The 21573-nt window shown below is 38.0% G+C and overlaps 1 protein-coding gene across 2 annotated transcripts; it reads right to left on the bottom strand.

Annotated features, from left to right (window-relative positions):
- Positions 1–397: 397 nt before the first annotated feature.
- LOC121524669 (kinesin-like protein KIF2A) lies at positions 398–20277 on the bottom strand. 2 transcript variants are annotated; one of them, XM_041810115.1, is made up of 21 exons: positions 20115–20277; positions 19125–19219; positions 17115–17234; positions 15140–15194; positions 14533–14655; positions 12310–12410; positions 11726–11821; positions 11077–11131; positions 9513–9675; positions 9223–9313; positions 9061–9124; positions 8882–8973; positions 6690–6832; positions 6110–6314; positions 5671–5781; positions 5510–5577; positions 5269–5358; positions 3390–3534; positions 3134–3235; positions 1317–1452; positions 398–1136 (listed from the first exon to the last, which is right to left on the bottom strand). In XM_041810115.1, exons 1-21 carry the CDS (start codon positions 20173–20175, stop codon positions 1051–1053), a joined length of 2202 nt encoding a protein of 733 aa, XP_041666049.1. In that variant the 5' UTR covers positions 20176–20277; the 3' UTR covers positions 398–1050. The 2 variants fall into 2 exon arrangements, with proteins under 2 accessions (XP_041666049.1, XP_041666050.1); XM_041810116.1 differs by lacking the exon at positions 5269–5358.
- Between the last annotated feature and the right edge of the window lie 1296 nt (positions 20278–21573).

Below are 21573 nucleotides of genomic sequence, written 5' to 3'. Positions count from 1 at the left end.
CAAACAGCATAAACACACACAGCATTGGTCGCGACAGACGGCAGGCCACGCACCCAGGCGCCATCTTGCAATATCTACTCCAGGTAACGTTCAGTTCTTTGGAATTTTTAGTATTCATCCCCTGACTTATACTTCTTAATAGCCTTTTCTCTAAGTTGTAGTGTTCTTTTGTCATCATGGTGTAATGGTAGTCAAGAGTACTGATTAACCAGGGACTGGACCTTCCAGACACAGGTGTCTATGCACTAAAATCACTTCAGACACATTCACTGCATTCAGGTGATCCCCATTTCACTAAATGTGGAACTACTGGCACCAATTGGCTGGACCTCTGCTGATTAAGGCTAAAAATATACAAAAACATAATTTTCACAGAATAGACACGAGTAGAGCAACAAGAAGTATCTTTTCTTTATTTTGGCAAATGGATCATGACTGTCTGTGGTTGTTGTGTGGAAATTTAGAAGCTTTACCTTTGATTATTGTGCCCCCTGCAGGCCACTTTTTGTAATTCATGTTTAGTGTTTTAACCCTCTTCTCATTCAAACATACATAAGTTACTTACAAGATCAACAAAAACACACAGTGGCTTATTTTACACACAAACTCGATATGTCCTGTTCCCCCCCTGAGCTGAAACATGCGGACGAACAGGAACAAAATCCTTCAAATATTGCACAAAATGGCAAAAGTTGTCTATAAAATTGGCCAAAGTGAGGATACGCTTCAATTCAACTCTATAAAAATGTATTTAAAACAAATAAATATTCACCTTTTTTGTTTAAAATGAAGCACTTGTGACTCATCACACATAAAAAACCTTGTAAATAGACTTCACGAGAGGATGAAGAGCAAAGACAGCCTGCTCTTTGGTTTAAAGGGGGACGGATGCATGAAGGGAAGCCATGGCAGCCTGTACAGAAAAGAGGAAGTGGAGGAGAGACCAAACAAACAGAGACAAGTCGTAAAATTACAGCCGAGCTAAATCAGCTCTTTCAGTGACCTTTTTCCAGTTGATATTACAGTGAAATATCAGATATGTGTGGCTGTCTATAGTGCACGAGGCCTCTTCGGGGTTATCTGTTGGCTAGCTTGCTCCTCTTCTTGTAGTGCAGAGCGGAAAGACTTGACTTTATCTGAAAGGAGAAAGAAAGCAACAAAAAATGTAAAGGCATAAGTACATGTTAGACCATTTACAAGCTTTAAAGATCTTTTCAGACATTACTTGACATGTGTGGTGTAAGTGATTCATTTTTGTCAGATTTTTGGCACCCCTTCCAGATAATTTCTTCACTTTAAACATTGATTCATGTTACCTCTGAGCTCTGTGAGAATGTCAATCTTCTGATCCAGAATTTGTTCTAGTTGAGTTGCAAATGATTCGACATCATAGTCCACCTCTTCAGTCATTTCCAGAAGAACCTTCTCATCTTCAAGCCAGCGGATCGACTCCTGTAAGGAAATAGTTTGATACTCTCTGTCAGGGGTCATCAACATCATGGGAGGCTTTGGAGGCCGGACTTTCAAACAAACTAAAATAAAAAGACATTTGGTCTAATTATCATATTTCTAAAAATATATTTTCTTCTGAATATATGCTTTTTTTTAGCCTTTTAAGTGCATTTAGTTCCTATACCTTAGCCGGCCGCTAGGGGGCGATTGAGATATTTTAGCTGAATATTTCTGGGGCTGTTTTGTTCGCTGTTACTGAGTTTGATGCCGTGTCATGACTGGTGAAAAACCCTGCAAGGAACTAACCTTGCAAAGCAGATGGATACGCCTGTTTCCGTGTTACTCACTGGCGAATCTATCTTGCAAAGCTCCCATCTGAACAGTTTGGGCCCAGCAAGAAAGTGACAGAACCAATCAGCATCAAGAGGCAGTACTTTCGGGCGCGGCAGAGTCATGACGTATGCAAGCAGCAACAAGAGGCCGGTGCAATTATAGTGGAAGACATTGGCGTGGATGCTGCTAAAGAGCCAGTTTTATTAGAACTTGATGACATTTCTTCGTTAAAAGAAGAACAAAGAACAGCAATGAGTTGATTTCTTTTCAAAAACGACAAAAGTCGTGTACTGACATGTCTACAGTTGCCATGGTTCGCATTATGCAGTTCCTCTGTAGCAGCTACAATGTCACATGTTTTGTTGCTCTGATTGGCCCTTAAAAATGTGACAGACAGAACATTTATCCAATCACCCTCAGAGTTTTTTTCAAAGGCTCTGCCCTTTCCCAAACACTGTCTATAGGAGGTTTCCCAGATGGATGTGTGAAAAAAATCCATCTGGTGTGTCAGGTTAGCAAGGAATAGTTTTTTTAAATATTGTCCCTTATTCTGATGAACACCTGAAGTAAAACCACAGTTTTAATCAGGAATAAACTGATAAATATGTGTTTGTCATGCATCATATTTGTTGATAATGGCTGACAGGTAGATTTCTGCAAAATGGATCTGATATTAAACCAATCTGGATATAACTGCTTCATTCACAATTGTTTTGGGGTTTATTTTATTAGCTATGGGGAATTTAAAAACAGATAAACCAGATATACTTTAACATATTTTTCCCTTTGCATATTTCTGAATTTGACCATTTTCTGGGGGCCGGATGAGAAGACGTAGGGGACCTGATGTGGATCTTGGGCTGCCAGTTGATGACCACTGCTCTGTCATTACAAAGGGCTACTTTGGGATTTGGGTCTGTGAAATGGCAAGAATCATGATCTGTAATACATTTAAATAAAAAGAAGTTTCAAATCCAAACATTGATGTAAATTGTGATGCTTCAATCATTTAACCAATCTTTATTTGTATAACACCATTTCCTGGCCCATTGCCACTGTTGCCATCACCAGGTTATCATTAACTTTAAATTTAATGCAGTGTGCTTTTAGATTTATAGTAAAATAAAATAATTATCTTAATGTTTGGGTATGAATTTCAGTATTTTTCTTTTACTTCTAAAGTTCATGCAGGGATCAACCAGCCATAATGTCTTATCCAGTCTATCATTTCCTTCTTTTCTCTTTAACTTCAAATGCATCTGTGAAGAATGCATCCTAAATATTTAATGCTGTAGTTATCCTGATGTACTGCAGACCTACAGCTTTTTAAACAAGAGCTCTAGTGTACCTGAAACACTGCCCTGTGGTCCTCCAGAACCTGCTCCTCCATCTCCACCAGCTGAGAGACCGCTTCATGGAAAGTGAAGAGCTGCGGAGAAACCTCCTCCTCCTACAGAGAACATCGACAGATGTGACTCTGCCACAACAGTCTACAGCTCGGTATATAGCTTTAAATCTTTTCAGTCATGTAAAAAAATGCGCTCTACAAATGAAAGAAAGGGTTTATATTTTGTCCTTCAGTGTCTAAAGTATCTGATTCTTACGTTTTGTTCACAGAGCAGCTTCAGGTCGTCTCTCTGGGGAGAACTCCCGACTCCCCACTGAGCCTCCAGAACCTCCAGCTGGTTGATGTGTCCTCCCTGACGGATGTCAATGGCAGCTGCAGGGTCCACCACCAGCTCCTTCACTCTGAAAATACAATGGTGCTGCTTGTGAGACAAATAGCAATAAAAAAAGTTTATACTGCATTTTGACTTCCCTACATCAGCTGCAGCTCTCAGCTCAGAGCTCTCAGGTCCCTACTGATGATAGTGTACAAGGGGCACAAATATGACATTTCAGCTTTTAAGAAGACCTTCATTTTTTCCAATCAGACGCTCCTGCAGTTATTACAAACAAATATCATTTAAAACGGAACCAACAGAGGACATGTTGGGGACTATTTTTTAGCAGTGGATTAATCTCCATTGTTGCTCTTTGTCCTCTTTTTGGCTTTGCATTAATATGAATTTATATCTGTTTTTGGTACATTCAGATACCAAGTGGCAATCTTTAATGCAAGGAGTCAATGCACCTCAGATGACTTTTTAGTTTGATACCTCAGACAGCATACAGAGATGCTCTAGGATGCCTTCATCCAGATTGGATTTGTAATTCACAAGCAAGAAAGAAACCACCTCGCTTATGTCAAAATAGGGATGTTCCTAGACCACAAAAATCCCATCCATTTAAACACATTTGCATCCAGCCAACTAGTCTTAAGTCAAGTAAAAATAATTCTGTAAACCAACTTCACACTTGGACGGTAAAACAACTTCACAGCGTTTGAGTTGGTTTAAGAACAAGGCTAACAGTAGCAGTGCTAGCACCACAAGAATCTGATCTTCTTTGCAGGTTAATGTCCACAGTCTTGTGCTGAATATTGCTAAATACTTCTGTTATATGCAAGTATAATCTCACATAGCCTCTAGACAACTTTATCCCAAATTTCTGGCTCAAAATAGTACAAAACCGTGCTGTTCTCAAGAGATGCTATCAGTTAGCAGTTGTTTATACAGATGAAAGAGCATTGTCCCAGTAAGGCAGTAATTATTGAGAAGACAGAGTCCAAAAGTGGTGTCTGGTTTACAGTTCAGACATTTAACAAGAGTCTGATCAGGATTGTGGGCCTGAAATGCTAAAAAATGTTAAGTCGTTTTACCAGCTCATTTTTCTGGTGCTAACTACAAAATGATCCAATTTTCACCGCTCAGCTGGCTCATCACAAGCATGCCTGCTTAAAAAGCCAAGCCCTTATAAGTGGCTCATTTCTGAACTGAGCACCACAACTCTCTTCTTCACTCTTGAGTGCTGTTTAAACTGAGTTGCCATTTCAGTCAAAGCAGTACTCCACATGGCTTATTCTGCTAAATAGTATAATGCTGTGTCCTTCAAAAGCATTTAGATAACAAAAAGGAGCAAAAACAGCTATTAGTGTCTATCGTGTTGTATCATAGAGGTGCTGCTAGCCTCTTGGCTTGTGGCTAATTCACCCCCATTCATTAGTATTGCCAGAGGCTTCACTGCACACAGCATGCAGGGATCCATAGCTATGGTAAGTCTGTTATTTGCATAAGAGACAGGAATATGAGTTATGATGGCAGGTTATTTAATGGTGTCCAAATGCCTCAAAATGGATCATTTATGACATGCAAACAGGGTTTATTAGTACTTAAAGCAGCAGTAACAAGGTAGGAGAAGAAACCTGCTGTACATACATAAAGACTACTAAAACTCGAGTCCTGTTTTTTTGTTGGCAACTTCTGAGTGGACAAGTAGCACAAAAACGTAATAAATAGATTATGTGGGATATACAGGTGGGAACTTTTTCTGGGGGGAGCTATAGGGAGAAGTGATGACAGGCTTAGTATAAAGTAATCATACTCATAAGATGGAGAGAGCTCAGAGCGACCTCCTCCGCCCCCACTCTGAGTGAAGGGAATGTCAGAGGGACTGATTCCAAACTCCTTTACTCTGGAAACACGATGGAGAGACACAAAAGACATCAACCACAGAAGAAGAATAGACAGGAGAGGGTGATTAAAATTGGCACAAAATCTCCCATTCATTTAACGCAGATGTTAGTAAGTGTCTTCTAATCACTAAGGTTTTTAAAGTGTTTTACCTGTTGGCATATCTCAATGTGTTCAAGGTGTTTTCACATGACGCCATTCCAGGAGAGATTGTTGCAATCTATTGAGGATCACAACAGAGTTTTTAAAAATTTTATATTGAAATATCAAGAGAGAATGCAGTAATGTACGGACAACTATAGTTCTGTCTTACCATGCATGTTCTAGAGTTTTCTCCAATGAACGAGTCCCTCAGCACCTGGGTTAACTTGCTGGCTCGGAACGGGGTGTGAGGTTTGTTTCTGCCCAGGGCTCGAATGCACTCCTGGAGGAAGACGAGGAAGATTTTTACCCCACAGAAACAAAACTATCTCAGTTATGGGAGGTCAGTAGGGAATAAACAACATAAAGATGTGGCTGTGGGGAGTTCAATGCACATTTGTACACTGCCCTACTTTTAAAAACAGTTAATTTACCAATAAGTGGCTGCAGATGAGACTGCATCAACAACTGTCTGCTGCACTTAGATTTAAACTATATTTTCCAATCCTCTTTGATGTCTTTACCTATATATGTTTGTGCTTCTAGTCAGTCTGGAAATACATTTTAATGACCACTACTCTAAAGTATCTCTTAAGTACTGAATAGGAAACCTTTAATGCCAGCAGACTCTTGTTGATCTCAGCTCCTTCCAGGCGAGTCTGGCGGTCGGCGCTGGATGTGTCGGCTCCTCTCTCATTCCCTGCCAGGTCAATGAGGGAGAACTTTCCGTGCATCTTTCCCCGCCGACGCAGGATGATCTGGAAGACAGCGTGGCTCCGAGAGGAGTGAGCGTTAGCTGAAGTCTGACCAGAAGTCCTGATAAAGAGGGAAAAACCTATGAGGGCTGGTCCGAACTTCTCTGATCAATATTTATTGCATCTGGCTACTTGAGCTATTGATCTGCTAATGTACTCTGACTATATCTCCTAAGCAGTGGTGGAATTTAAGAAATTACATTTGCTTGTTGTAAAATTTATTTATACTTCTACTTTACTACATCCAAACACCAAATACTGAACTTTTTACTCCACTTAATTAGACCAACTACTTTAGTTACTAATCCATTTAATATAAAGGGGATCAATCATCCTCTATGAAGAGTAAACTGATGTCGGAACTTTTGGTGCAGCAGAATCTTCTAGGAGTGTGGTATTAATACTTAAAGAAAAGCATTTCAATGATTGCTTTTACCTGCAGCTGTTTCCTACTTCGATGAGTTTGAGGACATCCTCTGTGCATTTCACCTCCCTCTCCTGCAGCCCGACCACCTGAACCTGCTGCTTCCCATCCTCCAGCACCCGTAACTTGGCTTTTCGGTTTAGAAGGTCAAACACCTTTGAATGCCAGCACAAAATAGATTGGTATAACAAATCTGACCTCTCAACAGCAATCTATGTGTCCACGCTTCATTAAAACTACGATAAAACAGTGTTCAATGCTGCAAATATTCACAAAGATCCACTGGATAAAGACAGAAAATTAAATTCACAATCTAATCACATAAAATTTGTAATAACTGAATTTAATTAACATATTGAGATTGAAATTGAGCCTTTATCATCTACCCATATACATTTTACACTCCAAAGAATAGCAAAAGCTGCCATAAGAATGTGATTGTTACATAAGTTGTCCACTAGAGGGCTCTCCAACATTTAAAAAAGCATAACGAATGACAAACAGACTTTTGCACCTCATGATAGTAAAGAAGCATTTAAGCAGTTGTAACAGAATCCTAGTTGTATGCTTTTCAACATGGAGTTAAAAAAAATAAATATTTATGATGCAGAATATAGTACTACTTTCTATCAATGCAGCCAAATGATATACAGGTGCATATTAGAAAAATAGAATATCATAAAAAGTTCAATTTATCCCATTATTTAATTCAAGAAGTGGAACTTGCAAATATTCTAGATTAATTTCATACAAAGTGAAATATTTCACGTCTTGATGATAACCACTTACAGCACACACAATCAAAAATCCATCATCTCAAAAAAAAACAAACAAAAAAAAAAGAACATCACAAAACCAGCCAAAAAAGGATTTATAATACAGAAATGTTGACCCTCAGGTCAATTATGCTCCTTTACGCACTCAGTAATTGGTAGCAGCTCCTTTTGCAAAAATTACTGCATCTATGTGATGTGGCATTGAGCCAATCAGTCTGTGGCACTGCTAGGGTGTTATGAAGCCCAGATGGCTCTGATAGCAGCCTTCAGTTCATCGTTATAGTTGAATCTGGTGTCTTATCTTCCTCAGAGATTCTCTACCAGTTGGCAGGTCAATCACACACAGTAATACCAGGGCCAGTAAACCAGTTTCTGGTAGTTTTGGCCTCACTGTGGTCAGGTGCCAAATCCTGCTGGAAAAGGAAATCAGGATCTCCATAAAGCTTCTCAGCAGATGGAAGCATGAAGGTCTCCAACAGGAGCAGATGACATGGCACCCCAAACCATCACTGACTGTAAAAAACTGAAAATACTGGATTTCAAGCACCTTGGACTCTAGGTCTGTCTGATCTTCCTCCAGACTCTTGGACCTTGATTTCAAAATTAAATGCTAAATTTACTTTCATCTGAAAACAGGACTTTGGACCACTGAGCAACAATCCAGTTCTTTTTCTCCTTATCACAGGTAAGATGGTTGTGATGTTGTCTTTGGTTCAGGAGTGGCTCTACATTAAGTACACAGTACTTGTAGCCCATCTCCTGGACCCATCTGTGTAGTGACTCTTGATCCACTGACTCCAGCCTCAGTATGCTCTACTAAAGCTCCCTTAAGTTCTTTGAATCTGCTTTGTTCAACAGTCCTCTGAAGGCTGAGCTCATTCCTGTTGCTTGTGCTCCTTTTCTTACCACATTTTTCCCTTCAGTCCATGAACATGCTTTGATACAGCCTCTGAGAACAGCCTGCCCTTTCAGTGGTGACATTCTGTGGCTTACCCTCCTTGTGGAGGGTGTCAATGATTGTCTTCTGGACAACTGTTTAATCAGCAGTCTTCCCCATGATTGTGGTTGTGTGTACTCAGCCAGAACGAGAGAACGAAGGTTAGGGAAACCTTTGCTAATTGGACTTTTCCACAGTATTTTAATATTTTGATTTTCATTTGCTGTAAGCTGTAATCGTCAAGATTAAAACAAAAAGTCTTGAAAATGTTCACTTTGCAAGAGATGACTCTAGAACATATGGAAGTTTCAATTGATGAATTGAATCACATGAAAAAAATTTTTTTACTTGATATTTATTTTTTAGATGCACCTGTAGCTCCTCTTATTTCTTTATGAACATGAGCCCAACATAAGCATACCACTTGAATCTCATATAATTCTATTTGTAAAGGCAACCACTTGCATGTCATAAAAATGAAATCATCTTGCCTTTCCGCTGTAAATCTCAAAAAATGTGGCAAAGATTTGGAGATCCAACTTCTTATAATTTGGCTTCTTTATCATGAGAAAAACATCTCTGGCTGCACAAGGAAAGAGAAGCAGAATTAAACTGAATCCAGAGGAGCACGGTATCTGATTTAATTTAGAGACTTATGGAAGAAACTAACCAGACAGTGCATAGATCCCTTTAGAGCAGTCCTGGTTCTTTCCAGAAAAGTCTCCCCCCATTGTCTGGAAGGGAGAAATGACAAAAAGAGAAGAGCTTCAGGATAAAATCAACAACAACAAACCTATTAGAAACGTATTAGATTGACAGCGGACGCACTCACATGTGTTTTTCCACTTCCAGTTTGTCCGTATGCAAAGCAAGTTGCCATCCCACGCTCAAAAATTGTCTCAACTAGCGGCTGAGCAGTGAACCTGCAAGAAGAAAAGTCTGTTAGCAGGCAGAAATATACTGAAAACATGAAGAATTTAAATTGTATTAAAAAACTATGGAAACCTATAAATAGCATAATGTTGTACTGAGCATGCCTATAAGGGCAGGGGTCATAAAGAACTGGTAACAACCATTTTTTTAAATATTCACTCATATTTTGGTTTCAAACCAACATATCACCTGTAAACCATTTCATTGGTGGAGTTCTCATCAAAGGCGTAGTCAAATCTGAAGGTTTGGTTCTCCAGGTAGCGTGTCAGGTCAACTTTCTGTTTGGGCTCGTGGACCATCACGACGTCCTTACTGGGGATGGTGATCACGTCCAAATCCTTCAATGACAACTCTACAGAGAAAAGAGAATAGGGTTGGCTGGTATCCAAGTTTTAGTACATGGGGACAGACAATCAGATGAAGTTCTGTTACTTTGTCCTCTCCCTCTGTGCACAACGGCAAAAATATGCTCTCTTTTCCTCCCTTGCTTAGATGTTATTTAAGAAACAATAAGCAAAAACTATAATCAGATGGTATCTAGGAATGTGAAGTAATGTTCTGTGTGCTTTAAACAGATAAACACTGGCTGCATTTATATTATAATTTATCATCCATTTGACTCAAGCAGGCACTCATTGCTAGGTGAAATAGTTTGTAAATCCTATACAGTAAAGATAAAATCATCTCTTTTCAGTCGCAGGGGGCAGGTACACCTTTCAGGTGGTACAACAAATGGAAACTGCCAACTTTTATTTCACCATAAAACTCGTGATTTTTTATTGAAAATATATTCGTCCACTTTGTAAAGACAGCAAAGGAAACAATATCCAAGTCCAAGTATTTGCCTGATTAATTTAAAAATAGTTGCAAATGTCAGGTTGTCAAACTGCAAAAAGTGAAATACATAATATTTTTTTAAAATTGACTTTAATTCTAAATAGGTGAACAAGGTATCAAATATTTTAACAAACATTATTGATAACAGTTCAGCTGAGGAGAGCGGGTACACTTTTCATATGTGGTACATCCAAGATGAAATGGCTACATTTTTTTTTTTACAAGAAAATAATTTCTTTTATTTTTTAAAATATATTTATCCTCTCTCTGACAAGAATTAAAGAAACAACATGATTCAACATATTTGCCTTTATAATTAGAAATTACTTGAAAATGTCTGATGGCACAACTGCAAATGAAAAAAGCCTTACAATGTACAGTGCTTAACAAATTTATTAGATATTTGTCTCAAAGACCATCCACCATCATGAAGTGCTTTAATGCGGACTCTTTTATTATCAGTGAGCTCTCCACGTTTTACCATTTTGAACAGGAATGAGGGATTTCAAACTTGACAAATTTGACATATTAATCAAGAACTATTAATGTGCTTTACTACTTTTAAGTTTTTTTGTAAATCAGTAAATAAGAAAATTCATGGATAACAATATTTCTATTTTAGCATTAAAATAAAATTTGGGTTAAAGAGCTTCTACATATTGGTGTATTAACCATTGCAGAAACATAAAAAATGATTTTGGTAATTACCAATGCTGATAATTTAGGGTAGCTGTGGCATAAACCTTACTTTGGTTAAGGTTAGGGTGGTCTAATAAATTTGTTAAGCACTGTATGTCACTGACCATTCATACATTTTTCAAACATTTATCAATTCTCTGCAATAAAATGATGAAATTTGTCATAGTAACACAAGATGTACTGTAAGAGCTCACCTGATGATCAAAACTACCCTTACCTTTTTTATTAAGGGGACGTGCACGTACACACACACATATCCTGTGCTCTTCGATCTGAAACATTAGGAGACACATTTTACTGAGTGGTGTGTTTTGTTTTGTTTTTTTTCACCCTTTAGACTGGAAAGATTTCAGCCTCTATAACTACAATTCCCCCTCTTTATTTCCCATCAACTAACCTTCAGGTTAGAAACAACAAACAAATATCTTTCATGGCTTTTCATGAGATTTTTTGTTGCACATCTTACTCACTTCCCCTAAATACAGCACATTTGGTCTATTTGAAGACTTGTGATAAGAGGCTCTGAGGGGTTTAAAAATTTGGCTGCACAGCAGGAATGTGTATTAACTAGTGAGGTTTTAGTGGAAAAACTCAGGAGGAAACACTCCACAACTTATGTTAGAGCTTGTTTTAATCAATGATGCTATGCTCCACAACAGATGAACAAATCTGAGTAATTTCTGTTAAGATTAGCCAAAATATTTACCCAAAGGAGTCTCATGCATGCACCTATATTTTATATCATTAATAATACATAAAAGTCTTTTATCCATTGTCTGTAAACCTCCATTAAACCAGACAGTCGTATGTACTGACACATTTTGTGAAGTTGATATGAACTACATACTTGATCTAACCAAACTTACCGGATCGTTGGTGGTTAAAGGCCTGTAGTCTAGGCTGGCTCTGAAGTCTCTGATCATACACATGATTTCATAGTTTGGTAAATTAACGTCCACCTCCTGCAATGACATGGAAAGGTTGAAAAAGGTAGATGTTTACTCCCAAAACTCCAAAAAGGTGAGAATGACTTCCCTGATCCATAAAGACAGTGCAGAAAAAATATACTTTTCTGCAGCAAATGTGAGAAATCTGCTTTTTGTGTGAATAAATTTCACATTTTAAATTTCCTACTAGAGCTCTATAAATATCCATGACCATATTTTGCCTTATTTGAATGTTATTAATCAGAAGTAAAGTCATGCAAACTCTTTGATCGCTGACACATTACTTCATTTAATTACGATGCCTGTGGCCGATGATGCATGATCATGCATGATCATGTATGAGTGCTCACCCTAACTCTTAATGTAACACATGAATAGAAATTGTATGACATGCAAAACTTTTTGGAAGCTCATCATGATTCAGTGTGCAGCACAGACCATCATTATCCAGTCTATGTACACGGTTAGTAGGTCTGAGTGTACTGTGTGTTTTTCCTCCTCACTTGTGCCCTCTTCTCTCTGAGCTCTTGTTGCTGAAGTCGCCTCTTCTCTCGTTTCTCCTGCAGCTTTTCCACTTCCTTCACGCAGTTTGATTTCCTCCGTGCTAGAAAAGAGAGAGAAAAATACTCTAAACAATCCAAAACAAGCCAAAAAGACTGTTTTTCCAAGGATAGAGCTGCTCCTTTTCTGTAAACCATCAGATAAAATGGTGTCTGGGTGCTTAAAGTACAGATTTATCTTCATTTTCACCTCAGCCTGCTGACAAATGAAACCAACGTGAGGTATTTGGAATTGTGTGCAAAGTTTACCTCACAAATTACCTGGTCCCTGTTGACATCCCTTTATAAAATAGCATTTCTACAATTTATACAAGTCATTTTTTGCTGTGATTTATTCAAGAAATGAAACTTTCATATGTTCTAGATTCATCCCATACAAAGCAAAATATTTCAAAATTCAAGATTTAGTTAAGATTGAAATTAAATGTATTCATTTAGCATGCACCATTTTTACTACAGCTGGCTGCAAGGTTATTTTAGTTAACTAAAAATAACTTAGTAACTAAAACTAAAATGTAAAATCAGTTTAGTTAACTGAATAAAATGAAAACTAACTAAAACTGTATAGTGTTCTTACAAAACTAACTAAAATGAAATAAAATTAGGTTTAGTTTTAGTCTTTGACCCAAGCATACTGACTGACATCAACACTCAAGCCGGGAGAGAGTAAAATTGCCTGATTTAATTGGAGACAACTTCCCACAATGGTAATGTTAGGTCTTGAGTTATATACAAACATTAAAGTTTAATAATTACAGTGAAAAGTGAAGAGTCCCTTTTGGTCTCGTCCCTGGCAGATACCCCACATTGCCAAACAAACTAAAACCAACACTAAAACTAATACAAACTAAAATAAAACAAAGCATTTTTGCAAAATAAAAACCAAACTAAACTAAAAAAACAGCAGCTAAAACTAATCAAAAACTCAACTGAATTTTCAAACAAAATGTAAGAACAAAATAAATATTAAAACTAATGAAAAATCCAAAACTATCATAACCTTGGCTGGTTGATGTGTGCATTTCTGTAAAAAACAGATCCAACATTACATCATTCCTGATAAAACTGTTGCAATTTTGATTGTTCTGGGGTTTATTTAATAGCTGTAGTGATTTAAAAGACAAAAGATACCCTAAAAACCTAGACATTTATTTTCCTTCTTAAATTTTCTAAATGTTTTCATCTTTTGGGAGCCAAATGTGGAGCTTTGGGAGGCCTAATATGGCCCTCAGGCTGCTAGTAGATGATCACTGCTTTAGAAGATACTCCTGAAAATGTTGACATAGCTTTTAAGCAAAAACGAAAGAACATCACAGATTTTGAATATCCACCAAAAACTTTTAGTCTTCTTTTAGTCTCCTACTAAACTAAACATACTTGTTGTCAGTGTTTAAGTCACCAAAGATCTATATTTGGCTAGTCTTGGTCTTGTCTTTCTGATGAAATTAACACTTAAAGAAAGATGTAACAAACAGCTATAGAAACAGCAAATGCATGTTCTTTAATATCCCTGTCTTTATAACAGCTTATATCCTAATGAAAATACAGAACGATGTTATTGCACGTCACTTTTTGTGATAATAAACAGGACTAAGATAGAAAACAAACACCTAGAAACTTGTTAAACTATGGTTGTATGATTCAAATGTTAACAGACATTTTTAAAGCCTACAAAACTCTGCATTCATTTTAAATGACTTCCTGAATTTTTGGATGAATCCCAAGATTTATCCCAGAAAGAAAACATATAACGCTCAGCCTTAAGTGGATTCCAGCTAAAGTATATTTTATGAAAAAAATGTAGTCTTTAGGCCAAAGTAGTTAAACACACAGGTAATCTTGCTGTTTAAAATGATTCCGTAGCTCTAACCCAATACATGGGTTTGGTTTTGTTTTTTTTGTGACACTTCTGCAGAAATACAAAAAGAAGTGAGTCCAGAAGCAAAGCCAGAGAGCAACTGTGAAAGAGCCTTTGAGGCCTCACACTCGCAGCTGTGTGGGAACATGACATCACTGTTGTTGGCCTCCATCATAAAATACCAACACACACACAAGGTGACACACACACTGGTCTCTGGAAACTACCTTTAAGATGAGTGAACTCTGAAATCTGCAGACTCAAATAAACTTTAACCTGCACGAGTCTGGTTAAAGAGGAGGTATTACCGTTCTGCTGCTGGATCAGGGACTGGTTGAGCGCAGCAGATTGAGGGGGGATGGCAGGTGGGGGGGGCTCTGCAGCTTGGCTGTGCTGGCTGGGACGAGCACGGGTGGTTCCCACTGCTGCAGCTGAGAAAAACACAGACCAGTATATTCATCCATCTGTGCAAGTAGAGATCACTTAAGCAAAATAACGAAACAAAGAAAGATCTGCTGTCACCTCTTCATGATGGATCAGAGTTACAAAATGTGTCACCTTTAACCGTCTGCTTCAACATTTTGTTTCAGCTTTAACTGCTAAAAAAATCCTCATCCTAAAGCCATTTTTCTTTGCACATACATTTGCAAAAACTAACAGACTAGGTAACTAGTTCAACATGCTCAATGTATGTCTTTCTTATTAAAAGGTTTGCGAGAAATAAAAACGTCTGTGGACACAGAAGGTGGAAGAGCAGCTTTGGCTCTGATCATTTTTTATACATCTGTACAACATCACAATATCAAAAACTCCAAAGGCAAAAATGTGAGAGTAACATGACTCAAACAAGCGGATGTAGGGCCTCAGATCAGGAAGTGTCAAGATACTCAAACCCCTATCTTAAAGCAAACTTACCTCGATTCTCCCGTGGAGCATTCTCAGCTTTGGGTATTGCTGTAATCCGTCTAGTCTATACAAAATAAAAAGACATTTAACAAACACCATAAATAGTTACATAGATGTAAGCTGACTGACTTTGCAGACCAAGAAACAGCTGATTCAAGCATCTGAAAGCTATGCATCATCAACTTATTATCTTTAGAGGTTTATTAGAAAAATCTGTAGCCCCTTTTATATTGCCAGTTCAGGGTGGGGTATTTACACCCCAATGACGACTTTCAGATAGCCGTAATGAGGGCATCAAGTTGACCCAAATCGGTAAAGGAGTAAGGGGGGTGAGACTGGATCAGCATAGACTTGGAGCTAGAAAAGTATTTGTGCATGTGAAAGTTTGTGCGTATGCGAGTTCCCACTCTAGTGCTTCAGTAAAACCATAATACAATGTTAAATTACACACTGGAACACCATTGCTATGCCGATGCAAATTATACATCACAACTAGAGATGCACTGATTGCAATTCCACTATCTGATTTTATCCTGCTCTGACCTGCTGATACTGGTTTTCCTTCTTTTTTTTAATCATAATTTATTTTTATATTTTAGTTTTTGTAACAAACACATGGAAGACAGACAGGTTCATCACATAACAGACAGACTGATTTGTCAGCACATAATATTGAACTTAAACTACATACAAAATAAAATAAAACAGAGACAGGAATTTGGATGGGTCACAATAAGGTAATAGTTTACTCTATTTGATATCAAAATTGCAACTTCTCTTTTTTCCCTCATTCCAAAGAAGAATGAAATGTGTTTTTCAATCCCAATTTTCCAACTTTTTTTGTTGCTTAATATTAGAGAGGTGTGCGTATTGCAAAAACTGAAATATCCTGGCTTTCTAAATCAAATTTTAGCTATAGCTTCTTTTCACAGGATAATGTGGCCCATTCACATTAAGGGTGATTAATCTCTTCTCTTAATGCTACATTAAATTCAGTAATTATGTTTCAACTTTACCCAGATATCTGTATTTTTCATGATGGCCTGAACTAATGAACATTTGCCTGTGAACTGGTATGAATTTTAACAAAACGCAACACATACTAAACAAAGCCTGAGTTCCATCTGTGAAGTGTCATCTCAACTTATATACTGGTAGGGGAAGCCTTAGGGCCTACAGGGTCCCCTCCAAGTGCATGCTGCAATTTCAGATAGATTCCAATCAGAGTAGTGCACATAGAAAAAGAAAATCAAAGATAGATCCGATAGTGGTCACTTTAAATGATACATCTCATCCTGTGGCACAAGGAAATGGTCACCAGGAGGTCACAAAAAGTCTAAATAATCGACTGATGACATACTATTCCCACAAGATCATGTAATTCTCTAATGATCTTGTGCCTTCTGGTCTCAAGAAGCTCAATGCTGCACAACACTATAGACAGGCTTTCAGTGTGCATGGTCTCTCTCTCTCTCTCTCTCTCTCTCCTTCAGTCCGAGCAAAACCCCCTGCACATCAGATCACGGTGCAGCCGGTGTATGCAGAAATTTAAGGTAAACTGGTCATGTGAAAGCATCTGACACAAAATATGTTGTATTTGAGAGGACCGGCAGTTCACAAGTCAGGGTGAGGCAGGATGAAAATCACACGACTCCATTTATCCTCTGAAAAACTGGTGCACCATTAAATACAACTAACAATCAAAAAAGGCCTCACATGCAATAATCAATATTAGAATTACAGGTAAATTCTAAAACAAAATGCAAAACAAGATCGATTTTAGCCAACTTTATGATCTATACATGAAAAAAAAAACAAAAAGATACTGTACACATTTTCAAATCTGCAAATTAAAAACCCTAATACCGCTCACAAAAACCTAAATTCAAACACTAGCTGATAAAGCTACTCAACAGTCAATACCTGTTCTCTTTAAACCAGAAACAACACTTGCATGATGAAAATCAGAAAACTGATGGCAGACCTTGGGGAGTTTGCTGGTTTTGGCAACACTTGAGGGAGGAAGAGGAGTCTCAGGACTCTGTGGAATCTCTTCATCAGGAGCAACATCTGGATTCAGAGCAAACACGCTCTCCAGATCAATCTAAAGAAGAAACACAACAGATTGTAATATTAGGATTTTCTTTTGTTTATATATGCTTTACTTACTTTTTAAAAAATATTCGGTTTGGTTATACTTTCCATAATCTTGGGATCAATTGGAGAGCTCTAATAACTCCTACCTTAATATAGTAGAAATATACTTTGATATAATGGACAGTCTATCTGGAATCAAAGTAGGTAATGTTGTAGATATACAAGTGCATCTCAAAAAATTTGATTATCATTAAAAAAATCATTTTTCCTGTGATTTAAAAAAGTTAGACTTCCATATATTCTTGATTCATGTCATACAAAGAGAAATGTTCCAAGACTTTTTTCTTTTAGTTTTGATGATGCTTACAGCTCACAAAAATGTAAAATGCACTATCTCAAAACATTAGAATATTGTGGAAAAACTCCAATTTGCAAAGGATTCCTGGGTCTTCATTCTCTTATTCTGGTTCAGTGCACACAATCACAATCATGGGGAAGACTGCTGACTTGACTCTTGTCAAGAAGACAATCATTGACGCCACAGAAGGTCACTGCTGAAAGGGTGAACGTTTACAGAGTGCTGCATCCAAGCACAAAAGTGTGAAAAGAAAATAAGTACAAGCAACAGGGATGGGCTCAGCCTTCAGAGGATTGTCAAACAAAGCAGATTCAAGAACTTGGGAGCTTCACAAGGAGTGGACTGAGGCTGGAGTCAGTGGATTAAGAGCCACCACACAGATGGGTCCAGGAAATGGCTACAAGTGTGTTCCTATTGTTGAGCAAATCCTGGACCAAAGACAATGTTATCAGCGTCTCACCTGGGCTAAGAATAAAAAAACTGGACTGTTGCTTAGTGGCTCAATGGCCTGTTTCCAGAGGAAAGTAAATTTTGAATTTCATTTGGATATTAAGGTCCCAAAATCTGGAGGAAGATCAGAGAGGCAAAGAATCTAAGGTGCTTGAAGTCCAGTGTTTTCAGTTTCCACAGTCAGTGATTGTTTGGGTGCCATGTCATCTGCTGCTGTTGGTCTACTTCACTTTATAAAGTCCAGAGTCAACAATGTCAGCCGTCTACCAGGAGATTTTAGAGACCTTCATCCATCTGCTGAGGAGCTTTGTGGAGATACTGATTTACTTTTCCAGCAGGACTTGGCACCTACCCACAGTGAAGCAAGAAGTACTAGAAACTAGTTTGCTGACCATAGTGTGACTGTGCTTGACTGTCCTGACTACTGGCCTAACCTGAGCCCCATGAAGAATCTCTGGGAAAATGTCAAGAGGAAGATGGGAGACACCAGACTCAACAATACAGATGAAGTGAAGGCTGCTATCAGAGCAACTTGGCCTTCATAACACCCCAGCAGTGCCACAGGCTGATTGGCTCCATGCCATGTCGTACAGCTGCAGTGATTTGTGCAAAAGGAGCTCAGCCCAATCACTGAGTTCATAAATGAGAATATCTACCTGTCAACATTTGTTTTATAAATCTTTTTTTTGACTGGTGTTTTGTGATATTCTTCTATTTTTTTAGATAGGGGATTTTTGATTGTGTGAGCTGTAAGCTGTAATCATCAACATTAAAACAAAAACATCATGGAATATTTCACTTTGTAATGAATCTAGAATACAAGGAAGCGTCACTTCTTTTCCATGATATTTAATTTTTTTGAGATGCACCATAGTAAGTTTTAATCTAGGCATTTCCCTATGCATTTTTAAACTTGCTCTCATACTGCAAATGTACTACATTTGCATCTCTATGTCCCGTCATAAGAATGTCTGCCAGGCCACCAGTCATTTCCAAACACAATGAACAATCACAAAAACACAATTCCTGAGCAACTTATGCACTGAGCAGAAAATTACTGGCAGAAAAACTACTTTATGTAGCTTGTACCTCTTTTCCTTTTGTGTCCCCATTCTCAATCCACTCCACTGTCACACTCTCATTGTCCTCATGCAGTGATGTGACCATGGCCTGGTGTATCCGTCCTGCAGAGAGAGGATGTCAAAGAGATGCTTGGCCTGCTCAAGTGCTTGCTCCAGAGTTGGAGTGTATATATATATATATATATGCTGCTTTAAACCACAGAGGCAGGCATTAACACATCTAATGAGGCACTAACTAAATATATCTCCAACTCAGCAGGCAATTTCTGGATCATTTACCACAACAGATAAGCTTTAAATCAGTGCAACATATAAAGATTTTTGCAGTTTAGCAATAAAATAAGGATGCTGGATGCAAATGGGTGTGGCTCATGATGGATGATGATAAGACTTTTTACTCTGACACCCAAAACTTTCATCAGCTGCATCAACTGGATGTAATTTGACACTTAAAAGCAAATCAGTCTTGTGATAATTGACATATGTATAATAAAAAGGCTAATTTAGTGTGAGAGATGGGATGGATGCAGTAAGAGGGGAGAGGCCCCATGCATGCAGAACATCCTCCAGCCTCATGATTCACAGGCCACTGCCGAATGATGCAGCACAGGAGGATGGTGCATTCAGGGAGAGTGACTGGAGGGGTTTCAGCCATGATGCGGAGAAAAGAGCAAGCAGGGAAGGTGTCATTTTTTTTTTTAACAGCCGGACAGACGCACAGGTGGACAGACCCACCCGGCTGCTCCCCCCCTCCCCGGCTGGTTCGGTGACTGTGACTGACAGCCTGCGAAATAACAATATTCTTCTCTTTTTCAATGTGCTAACAATTCCCTCGGCAGATTTTTACACGACACTCCGTTTAAAACGGTGCTGTAGCCGGCTAGCTAGCTGCTGCGGTGGTCAGCGGTAGACGTTAGCTCCTCTCCTCCGGATGGAGCTCGGTGTGCATCTCCACTACTCTGCGTATGTGTGTGTGTGTTTGGAGCTAGCTACGTACCGTCGCTCCGTTTTATCTCCACGTAAATTCCCACGAAGATCTTCCCGAAAATACCGGCCATCTCTCCCCCTCGTGCGGTGTTTCGAGTGAAGGTGCGCGCGCGTGTATGCTTGTGTGCGCGAGCCTGTCTCAAGTTGTGTGCTGCTGCAGAAACTGAGGTCACTAACGGTCAGTCATAGGAGAGGCAGCAGGAGAGGAGAGGATGAAGCTGCGCATGCGCTGATGGTGTCAGTCTGAGCAGTTGGATGTAAGGAGCATCTTAGATAATTACTGAGGAAGATAATGTTGTCGGCCAGTCAATAAAAGTATATTAAAAAAAGGAAAGCTAAAACGTAACAATTAAAATATCTAAACTGTGAGATAAAATTCATTAATATATGTTAGAAAGGTCGTTATAAAAAAACTTCATATTTTTGAAAATTATGACATTACAAATAGATTATTGAGAGATTTAATAGTATTAATTATGACACAAAAAATAATTCTAGAGTGTAAAGTACTAATACGGTTGAAGACTTAAAGGAGAGATTATTTCCAGAAAAGAATCACTATTATGAGAAATAATTGTACAAAATCTATTATATTATATTATAGGGACAAAATATATAAAATAAATGAAATTTCATGAGCTGTCTTGTTGCAAAAGTGTCATCTATCACAGTATCATGTTTGAAGTCACTGAGCTCTTCAAAAGGGCCCATTTTTTAATCACAGATGTGACAACAGGCCTAATTGAAACACCTGAATTCAAAAATTGACTGGTGTGGCCAAATTCTTTTGTCCATATAGTGTCCGTATGTTTGTTAGTCAAGACTCACAATGGATCCATGTATTCTTAACCTACAGGAGTATTTTCAGCTATTCTGTTTCATGTGTCCTAAGAATATCTTATCATCCCCTTTAAGAAATAACAAAAACAGATATTAATGTATTCATATGATTATTATTCTCTGTTTTCCTTTTTTTTAAAGTAAAGATTTTTTTTATTCTCAGAAAGATTTCAGTGGCACTGAAGCACACAAGCATTAAATCCCCAATGGTAATTGTATTATTATACCTTAAATGAATTCTAACTTGATTACACGTAAATTTCTTCTATTGCTAAAACGTACAGTACATGTTTCCCCCGCAGAACAGCAATTCATCAATCATATTAAATCTATAAGTTTTACTTACAGCTGCTTTAATTCTAAGAAAGCATGCAGCCATAGATTTTCTCCCAAAATAGAATAAATTATCTAAAACTGACAACAATTTAATTAAACCTGGACTAATTTAACCTACTTATAAAGAATATGATATCGTTCTCCCCTGACACCAGAATTAGGTTTCTGATTAGGTTGATAATTTAAAAAATACATTAACACATAGTATATTAATATAGAAAAGTGATTTGAGGTCATGTTTGGGACCTTTACCATTATGGCCACAAGGTGGCAGCAAAGGTCTGTTACAGGAG

This window comes from Cheilinus undulatus, linkage group 17, assembly GCF_018320785.1.
Source record: "Cheilinus undulatus linkage group 17, ASM1832078v1, whole genome shotgun sequence".
Taxonomy (NCBI): Eukaryota; Metazoa; Chordata; class Actinopteri; order Labriformes; family Labridae; genus Cheilinus; species Cheilinus undulatus.
This window is presented reverse-complemented; position numbering and strand designations above follow the sequence as displayed.

What these genes read in the sequence shown, in the direction of transcription:
- LOC121524669 (XM_041810115.1), bottom strand. Translation starts at nt 20,175, where the DNA reads ATGGCCGGTATTTTCGGGAAGATCTTCGTGGGAATTTACGTGGAGATA. An exon ending in TCAGAGAGAAGAGGGCACAA is followed by an intron (nt 11,822 to 12,309) that starts GTGAGGAGGAAA and finishes ATGTCATTGCAG; the next exon opens with GAGGTGGACGTTAATTTACC. An exon ending in CTGGAAGTGGAAAAACACAT is followed by an intron (nt 9,125 to 9,222) that starts GTGAGTGCGTCC and finishes TCTCCCTTCCAG; the next exon opens with ACAATGGGGGGAGACTTTTC.